Raw genomic sequence first — 10,000 nt, forward strand, 5'->3', positions numbered from 1 at the left:
TCCTCCTTATTCTCCTCTTCTTCCTTAGCCTCCTCCCTATCCTCCACCTTATCCTCCTTTTAATCCTTATCTTCCTAATCATTATCCTCCTCCTTATCCTCCTCTTCTTCCTTATCCTCCCCCTCCTCCTCCTTATTCTCCTCTTCTTCCTTAGCCTCCTCCCTATCCTCCACCTTATCCTCCTTTTAATCCTTATCTTCCTAATCATTATCCTCCTCCTTATCCTCCTCTTCTTCCTTATCCTCCCCCTCCTCCTCCTTATTCTCCTCTTCTTCCTTAGCCTCCTCCCTATCCTCCACCTTATCCTCCTTTTAATCCTTATCTTCCTAATCATTATCCTCCTCCTTATCCTCCTCTTCTTCCTTATCCTCCCCCTCCTCCTCCTTATTCTCCTCTTCTTCCTTAGCCTCCTCCCTATCCTCCACCTTATCCTCCTTTTAATCCTTATCTTCCTGATCATTTTCCTCCTCCTTATCCTCTTCCTCTTCCTTATCCTCCTCCTTATCCTCCTCCTCCATAACCTCCTCCTTATCCTCCTCTTCTTCCTTATCCTCCTTCTTATCCTCCACCTTATCCTCTTTTTAATCCTTATCTTCCTCATCATTATCCTCCTCTTTATCCTTTTCCTCTTCCTTATCCTCCTCCTTATCCTCCTCCTTATCCTCCTGCTTTATCCCTCCCCTCCAAATCAAAGGATATCCAGCCGAGAGGAAAACTCAAAAGCTAAAAAAAAAGAGCTGTAAATATTTTACGATTCTGCCAAGAGGAGAGAAACGGACAAGTTGGTGGAATATTAGCAAAGTCGGTGGGAGTCCTTCGTCGGGAGTCCTTCGTTGGGAGTCCTTCGCTACTTAACATTCTACACCGAGGCTAACTTCTTCTCCTTCTTCTTCTTCTTCTTCTTCTTGGGTCTTTCTCATCATCACATCTCGTGGAAAGTTTTTTTATCAGGGGTGATTTTGTGAAAGTAGTAAAAAAGAGGTTTTGATATCAATGTCACTTTATCGGTATTCGGGGGGGAAAAGGTTTGTGATAAAATGGGTGTGATTTTTTAAGTTTTTTTTTTTTGGGGGGGGGGATTTTTTTATATATGCAGATGGTCCCCTACGTACGAATATTCGACGTGCGAACTTTCAACTTACGAACATTCAATTTACGAACATCCAACTTACGAACACTTGGAGATACGAACACAATTCAGACTGAAAATAACAAAGATAAGATAAATAATTACTGAAATAAAACAAAATATAATTTAATACAGTAACTAGAATAAAATTTGTAATAACCTGATATCTATTTCATAAGAAACACCAACTCTCTCTCTCTCTCTCTCTCTCTCTCTCTCTCTCTCTCTCTCTCTCTCTCAAGTACGGGAGAGAGGGAGCTGTCATCCCCTGGTGAGTGGGGTACCTCGCGAGGTAGACTCGGAAACCACACTTCCACAAATTGCTAAAACTGCCGGGTTGTAGTTAGGTAAGGTAAGGTGAGAATGGTTGAATCTCTAATAATAATAATAATAATAATAATAATAATAATAATAATAATAATATGAAGCTTTGAACATGTAAGCGAGTTCAAGTTAAAAAAAACACCAGATTTATATATTTTCCCCAAAATGTCAAATGGAAATAAGACGAAAGAATTTCGATTCAAACCCTCCATATACCTGACTTCCAGGATCTCTCTCTATCCAGTCTGACCTTTGACCTATCTAAATCTCTCCTCTCTTTTTTTTATAACATTTCTCTCTTATCCCTATCTCTTCCCTCCACGTTTTCTCTTGCATTTTCTCCTGCATTTTCTCCTTCATTTTCTACTGTATTTTCTCCTCTATTTTCCTTCATTTTCTCCTCCATTTTCTCCTTCATTTTCCTGCATTTTCTCCTCCACCATTTTCTCTTCCAGTTTCTCCTCCATTTTCCTTCTCTCCAGCATTTTCTCCTACATTTTCTCCTGTATTTTCTCCTCCATTTTCTTGCATTTTTCCTCCATTTCCTGCATTTTTTTCCTCCATTTTCTCCTTAATTTTCTCCTGTATTTTCTCCTCCATTTTCTTGCATTTTTCCTCCATTTCCTGCATTTTTTTCCTCCATTTTCTCCTTATTTTCTCCTGTATTTTCTCCTCCATTTTCCTCCATTTTCTTCTTAATTTTCTCATGTATTTTCTCCTCCATTTTCCTGCATTTTCTCCACCACTTTCTCATTTTCTCCTTCATTTTCTCCTGTATTTTCGTCCATTTTCTCCTCCATTTTTCTGCATTTTCTCCTTCATTTTCTCCCCCATTTTCTCCTTCATTTTTCCTCCATTGTCCTACATTTTTCCTCCACTTTCTCCCTCATTTTCTCTTGCATTTTCCAGCATTTCCCCCCCTTATTTTTTCCTCCCTTTTCCTGCATTTTCTCCTTCATTTTCCTACATTCTCTCCTGCAATTTCTCCTCCATTCTCCTGCAATTTTCCTCCATTTTCCTGCATTTTCTCCTTCATTTTCCCATCCCTCGCAGATCGAGAGATGACTAACCTTGTAGGAAAATGTCAATAATTTTTTTTACGATTAGGGCAAGGTGCTGCGAAAGCTTTATAAAAGTTTGGCCTCTGAAGTTTCTGCGAATAGTATTTTCTGACTGAATTTGAGAAATGTTTTTAAGGCGAAGGGTTTTTCATCGTTTTATTCATCGGATTTTATATTATTCATAGTTTTATTCATTAGAATTTGTAGTTTCATCATTTTATTCATTAGTTTTATTCATCGGATTTGTCATTTTTTCATAGTTTTATTCATTAGATTTTGTATTTTTTTCCTATTTTTATTCATTTTTTCATAATTTTATTCATTTTTTTCATAATTTTATTATTTTTTTTCATAATTTTATTCATTTTTTTCATATGATTATTCATTTTTTTCATAATTTTATTCATTTTTATCATAATCTTATTCATCAGATTTAGTATTTTTTCATAATTTTATTCATTAGATTTTGTATTTTTTTTCATCGTTTTATTCATCAGATTCGTCATTTATTCATAGTTTTATTCATTAGAGTTGATATTTTTTCAGTTTTATTCATTAGATTTTGTATTTTTTTCATAATTTTATTCATTAGATTTTGTATTTTTTTCATAATTTTATTCATTAAATTTGGTATTTTTTCATAATTTCATTCATCAGATTTGGTATTTTTTCATAATTTTATTCATCAGATTTTCGTATTTTTTCATAGTTTTATTCATCAGATTTGATATTATTCATAGTTTTATTCATTAGATTTTCGTATTTTTTTCATAATTTTATTAATTTTTTTTCATATTTGTATTCATTTTTTTCATAATTTTATTCATTTTTATCATAATTTTATTCATTAGATTTGGTATTTTTTTCATAATTTTATTCATCAGATTTTCGTATTTTTTTTTCATAATTTTATTCATTAGATTTGGTATTTTTCCATAATTTTATTCATCAGATTTGGTATTTTTTCATAGTTTTATTCATCAGATTTGGTATTTTTTCATAATTTTATTCATCAAATTTGTAATTTTTTTCAGTTTTATTCATTAGATTTTGTCCTTTTTTCATAGTTTTATTCATTAGATTTGTCATTTATACATAGTTTTATTCATTAGATTTTCGTATTTTTTTCATAGTTTTATTCATTAAAATTTGTAGTTTCATCATTTTATTCATTAGTTTTATTCATCAGATTTGTCATTTTATCATAATTTTATTCATTAGATTTTGTATTTTTTTCATAGTTTTATTTATTGGATTTCGTATTTTTTTCATTATTTTATTAATTTTTTTTCATAATTTTATTAATTTTTTCATAATTTTATTCATTAGATTTGGTATTTTTTCATCATTTTATTCATCAGATTAGTCATTTTTTCATAGTTTTATTCATCAGATTTGGGATTTTTTCAAAATTTTGTTTATTAGACTTTGTATTTTTTCATATTTTTATTCATCAGATTTTGGTATTTTTTTTTATAATTTTATTCATTTTTTTTCATAATTTTATTCATAAGTTTTGGTATTTTTTTTTCATAATTTTATTCATTTTTTCATAATTTTATTCATTAGATTTTGTATTTTTTCATAGTTTTATTCATCAGATTTGGTATTTTTATCATTTTATTCATCAGATTAGTCATTTTTTCATAGTTTTATTCATTAGATTTGTCATTTTTTCATAGTTTTATTCATCAGATTTGGTATTTTTTCATAATTTTATTCATCAAATTTGTAATTTTTTTTAGTTTTATTCATTAGATTTTGTCCTTTTTTCATAGTTTTATTCATTAGATTTGTCATTTATACATAGTTTTATTCATTAGATTTTTGTATTTTTTTCATAGTTTTATTCATTAGAATTTGTAGTTTCATCATTTTATTCATTAGTTTTATTCATCAGATTTGTCATTTTATCATAATTTTATTCATAAAATTTTGTATTTTTTTCAGTTTTATTTATTGGATTTTCGTATTTTTTTCATTATTTTATTAATTTTTTCATAATCTTATTAATTTTTTCATAATTTTATTCATTAGATTTGGTATTTTTTCATCATTTTATTCATCAGATTAGTCATTTTTTCATAGTTTTATTCATCAGATTTGGGATTTTTTCAAAATTTTGTTGATTAGATTATGTATTTTTTTTTTTTTAGTTTTATTGGTCAGATTTGGTATTTTTTTTCATAGTTTTATTTATTACATTTACGTATTTTTTTTCATAGTTTTATTCATTTTTTTCATAATTTCATTCATCAGATTTGGTATTTTTTCATAATTTTATTCATTAGATTTTGTATTTTTTCATAGTTTCATTCATCAGATTTGATATTTTTTTCATAGTTTTATTCATTAGATTTGTCATTTTTTCATAGTTTTATTCTTAAGTTCTGGTATTTTTTTCATAATTTTATTCATTAGATTTTGCATTTTTTTTTCATAATTTTATTCATTTTTTTCCTAATTTTATTCATTTTTATTCATAATTTTATTCATTTTTATCCTAATTTTATTCATTAGAATTGGTATTTTTTTCATCGTTTTATTCATTAGGTTTTGTATTTTTTCATAATTTTATTCATCAGATTTGGTATTTTTCTTAATTCTCTTCATTAGGTATGATATTTTTTTCATAGTTTTATTCATAAGATTTTCGTAATTTTTTCATATCTTTTTCATTAGATCTTGTATTTTTTCATAGTTTTATTAATTAAATTTGGTATTTTTTCATAATTTTATTCATCAGATTTGGTATTTTTTTATAATTTTATTCATTAATTTTGGCATTTTTTCATCATGTTATTCATTAGATTTGATATTGTTCTAAATGTATAAGGTTTCATAAAGTTATTATTATTATTATTATTATTATTATTATTATTATTATTATTATTATTACTTGCTAAGCTACAACCCTAGTTGGAAAAGCAGGATGCTATAAGCCCAGGGGCCCCAACAGGGAAAATAGCCCAGTGAGGAAAGGAAAAAAGGGAAAATTAAATATTAGATTTCGAAGAAGTATTTTGTAGTTATGCAGACAATTTAAAGGTTTAAACATTGCTCATGAACGGCAGAGGCAAGGGATAGTGACAATGCCCTAGAGACTGACCATATATACATATGATCAGCACCCAACCCCCTCTCTATCAAGGTTGGACCAGGAAGGGCCAGGCAATGGCTGCTGAGGACTCAGCAGGTAGATCTATAGACTCCCCAAACCCCATCATCCTTAGCCCACAAGGATGGTGAGGTTGCAGCGAGCAAAGGAACTAACGAGTTTGAGTGGGACTCGAACCCTAGTTAGACCATTACCAGGTGAGGATGATACTACCAGGCCACCACAACGAGCGCGCTCTCTCTCTCTCTCTCTCTCTCTCTCTCTCTCTCTCTCTCTCTCTCTCTCTCTCTCTCTCTCTCTTCTACAAACCTACGAGCTCTTTTTTTTCTATCAGCTTACGATATCTCTCTCTCTCTCCCTCTCTCTCTCTCTCTCTCTCTCTTCTATAAACCTACGAGCTCTTCTCTGTCTTCTCTCAACGTACGAGCTCTCTCTCTCTCTCTCTCTCTCTCTCTCTCTCTCTCTCTCTCTCTCTCTCTCTCTCTCTCTCTCTCCTTTATAAACCTAGGAGCTCTTCTCTGTCTTCTCAACTTACGAGCTCTCTCTCTCTCTCTCTCTCTCCTCTCTCTCTCCTCTCTCTCTCTCTCTCTCTCTCGCTCTCTCTCTCTCTTCTACAAACCTACGAGCTTTTTCTCTTTCTTCTATCAACTTACGATCTCTCTCTCTTTCTCTCTCTCTCTCTCTCTTCTATAAACCTACGAGTTCTTCTCTTTCTTCTCTCAACTTACGAGCTCTCTCTCTCTCTCTCTCTCTCTCTCTCTCTCTCTCTCTCTCTCTCTCTCTCTCTAAGCAACCAAGATACTACCATGCACATTCCAATCTTATATATCCATTACAGTTAACAACCCTTAATAACCCCTATCCCCCTCCTTCCCCTATCCTACATATGTCCCTCCCCCTTGGGGCACGACCCCCTTCCTCCCCCTCCCCCTTCCCTCCCTACGACCTCCCTTAACCTCTGTCATTTCCCTTCATGCCCTTCACCGAAGCGGATCGTCTCCCGTTAGAGGAAGTATCTGGCCCAGTTGGATAACAGGAGAAAGAGGGAGAGAGGGAGGGAGGGAGAGAGAGGGGGGAGGAGGGAGAAGACCCTTTGTACGCGTGCGTTCGTACGTCCGTGTGTAATCTCCTGCTCAAATGAGCGCCTCCGTTTAATTAGTGAGGCAGAATCACCTCCTAATCCAGTCCGGTCTCACTTCATTAATCTGGCTGAGCTTCGTCAAGGCGTCAGGCAGAAGGTTTCGAGGGTGGGAGCTGGGCTCCGCCAGGGGGAGTTGCTGCTGCTTTTATTGCTGCTGCTTTTATTGCTGCTGAAGTTGCTGCTGTTGTTGTTGTTGCTGCAGTTGCTGTTGTTGTTGCTGCTTCTGCTTCTGCTGTTGTTGTTGCTGCTACTGTTGATGCTGTGCCAGGATTCTGTGACTCTGCTTCTGCTGCTATTACACCTGCTGTTGTTGCTGCTGTTTCTGCTGTTATTGCAGTTGCTGCTTCTGCTGTTATTGCAATTGCTGCTGCTGTTGCTGCTGCTGCTTTTGTTGCTGCTGCTACTGTTGATGCTGTGTCAGCATGTTGTGACTCTGCTGCTGTTAGTGCTATTGCACCTACTTTTGTTGCTGCGTCTGCTGTTATTGCTGTTGATGCTGCTGTTGTTGCTGCGGCTGTTGCTGCTGCTGCTCCTGCTGCTGGCCAGGATTCTGTGACTCTGCTTCTGCTGCTATTACACCTGCTGTTGTTGCTGCTGTTTCTGTTGCTGCTTCTGCTGTTATTGCTGCGGCTGCTGTTGCTATTGCTACTTCTGCTACACCTGCTGTTGTTGCTTCTATTGCTGTTGCTGTTAGGGTTTCTGCAGCTGCTCTGGCTGCTCTGGTGCTGCTTCTACTGCTGCTGCTGTTGCTGTTGTTAATACTACCGCTGCTGCTGCTACTGCTATTGCTGTACTAGGATGCTGTGACTTCTCTCTCTCTCTCTCTCTCTCTCTCTCTCTCTCTCTCTCTCTCTCTCTCTCTCTCTCTCATGCTGCGTCTGTCTGCTATTATGTGATAATGATAACATTAATGGATATGAAGTCGTCGGAATAACTGGGGTGATGGAGGAGGTCTCGGGCTGTGATTGGCCAATCGAGTCCCAAATGGACCAATAGCAGCCCACCTTCTCCACCAATAGGAAGCCACCATTCCTTCATATTTCATCTACTTGGGAGATTAAGATTTTTTGGTTTACGTTTTCGAGATATTTCTTGATCTTTCGTTTGTCTTTTGTTTGAAATGTTCTAATAAGTATTTCATATTTAAATCACACAAAGAATCTGGCTAGTTCAGTAGTAACACGTTCGCCTTGTATTCGCAAGGCAGCAATTCGATCCCAGATTGCTACCGTGAGTTTAAGCTGTTTAATGGGAAGGCCACTGCTGTGGGTAGGTACCACAGTGGAGGGTTTGGCTTGCTCGGCTGATGTTCTGGTGAGCCTCTGCTGTGATAATAATGGTCCTAGTTTAAGTTTAATTATACGGCTAATTGTAAGGCCAATGCCTGACACTTCCTGGTCCTAGCGTGGGGGAAGATGAGAAGTTAAGATACACGGCTAATTGAAAAGTCATTGCCTGACCTTCCCTGGTCCTAGCTTGGGTGAAGATAGGAAGTTTAGTTATACGGCAAATTATAAGGCCATTGCCTGACCCTCCTTGGTCCTAGCTTGGGTGAAAATAAGAAGTTTAGTTATACGAATAATTGTAAGGCCATTGCCTGACCCTCCCTGGTCCTAACTTGGGCGCTGATCATATGGACATGTGGTCAGTCTCTAGGCCATTGTTACTGTCCCTTGCCTTTGCCATTCATGAGCGGCCTTTAAAAGAAATTAAATATATATAATTAAACAAACTGAAATAATTTTCTTGATGGTACACTAGAGTTTGACACTATTTGAACCGGAATTTCAGTTTGAGATAAGGAAAGACGAACCATGGAATCAAACATAGACTAAGCTAGGAAGGAATGCTTCAACCTCCCGTAAGAAAAGCTATAAAGTCTCTAAGGCCGTGTTATAATACCCTAGAGTGAGCGCTCATCTCTCCGAAACCACTTCTGGTATTTGCTTCTTATCTCTTATTATTATTATTATTATTATTATTATTATCATTATTATTATTATTACTATCCAAGCTACAACCCTAGTTGGAAAAGCAAGATGCTATAAGCCCAGGGGCTCCAACAGGGAAAAATAGCCCAGTGAGGAAAGGAAATAAGGAAATAAATAAATGAAGAGAACAAATTAACAATAAATCATTCTAAAATAAGTAACAACGTCAAAACAGACATTTCCTATATAAACTATTAACAACATCAAAAACAGATATGTCGTAAATAAACTATAAGAAGACTCATGTCCGCCTGGTCAACAAAAAAGCATTTGCTCCAACTTTGAACTTTTGAAGTTCTACTGGACTGCTTACGTACTTGTAGAAGAGGGAAGTCCATATAGAATGAAGGGGGAAGAAATTGTGTTTATTTTTGTCTATTTTCATTGGCCTGTTGAAAATGACCCGGCCTGGCGTTCTACCAGACTGGGGTTCGAGTCTCGGTTAAGCTCGGTAGTTTCTTGTAATGTCTGCAACCACATCAACCATTGTTCTTTAGTCTTGGGCAGTACCATAACCTCTGAACCATGGTCTTCCACTGTCTTGGGTTAGAGTTCTCTTGTTTGAGGGTACACTCGGGCAGACTATTCTAGCTTATTTTTCTTCCTCTTGTTTTGTTAAAGTTTTTTATCGTTTATATAGGAGAAATTATTTTAATGTTACTCTTCATAGAATATTTTATTTTCCTTTTTCTTTTCCTCACTGGGCTATTTTTCCTGTTGGAGCCCCTGGGCTTATAGCATCCTGCTTTTCCAACTAGGGTTGTAGCTTAACAAGTAATAATAATAATAATAATAATAATAATAGGTCTACCTGCCTAGTTATCAGCAGCCATTGCCTGGCCCTCCCTGGCCCTACCTATAGGTCTACCTGCTGGGTTATCATCAGCCATTACCCGGCCCTCCCTGGTCCTAGCTTGTGTGGAGAGGGGCCTTGATCGCTGATCATATGTATACATGATCAGTCTCTAGGGCACTGTCCTGCTAGATAGGACAATGTCACTGTCCCTTGCCTCTGCCATTCATGAGATGCCTTTAAACCTTTAAACAGAAATTAAAAGTACATGAAACTCCAATTAAAATGTTAATTACCTCTTTTATTTTGAATCTATATATCAATCATTTTGGCAAAAAAAAAAAAAAGAAAATCCTTAAATAGACGTAAAGCAAGAATTGGACCATTTCATGAAAGTGGAGCTATCGGTCTAATTATTATTATTATTATTATTATTATTATTA

General features: G+C 35.1%; 2 protein-coding genes across 2 annotated transcripts in view; both read right to left on the minus strand.

Annotated features, from left to right (window-relative positions):
- The window catches only part of LOC137631645 (splicing regulatory glutamine/lysine-rich protein 1-like), a 3,031-nt gene extending 1,160 nt beyond the window's left edge, over nt 1–1,871 (minus strand). The window contains exons 1-2 of the mRNA XM_068363518.1: nt 1,776–1,871; nt 1,173–1,202 (exon numbers count right to left, since the gene is read on the minus strand). Coding sequence (XP_068219619.1) covers nt 1,173–1,202; nt 1,776–1,871 — 126 coding nt within the window. The remainder of the gene's footprint in view (nt 1–1,172; nt 1,203–1,775) is intronic.
- Nucleotides 1,872–6,859: 4,988 nt separating this feature from the next.
- Nucleotides 6,860–9,102, minus strand: LOC137631646 (antifreeze protein Maxi-like). The gene is made up of 3 exons (XM_068363519.1): nt 9,082–9,102; nt 7,926–8,173; nt 6,860–7,433 (listed from the first exon to the last, which is right to left on the minus strand). Exons 1-3 carry the CDS (start codon nt 9,100–9,102, stop codon nt 6,860–6,862), a joined length of 843 nt encoding a protein of 280 aa, XP_068219620.1.
- Between the last annotated feature and the right edge of the window lie 898 nt (nt 9,103–10,000).

The sequence above is a fragment of the Palaemon carinicauda genome, chromosome 40, assembly GCF_036898095.1.
Source record: "Palaemon carinicauda isolate YSFRI2023 chromosome 40, ASM3689809v2, whole genome shotgun sequence".
In the NCBI taxonomy this organism is placed as follows: domain Eukaryota; kingdom Metazoa; phylum Arthropoda; class Malacostraca; order Decapoda; family Palaemonidae; genus Palaemon; species Palaemon carinicauda.

Bases quoted from the DNA above. Each gene is read 5' to 3' on its own strand.
- LOC137631646 (XM_068363519.1), bottom strand. From the start codon at position 9,102: ATGGACTTCCCTCTTCTACAA. The intron at 8,174-9,081 runs GTACGTAAGCAG...CCCCCACGCTAG, and splicing joins TGGACTTCCCTCTTCTACAA to GACCAGGAAGTGTCAGGCAT. The intron at 7,434-7,925 runs GTGATTTAAATA...CAACAACAGCAG, and splicing joins GAACTAGCCAGATTCTTTGT to GTGTAGCAGAAGTAGCAATA.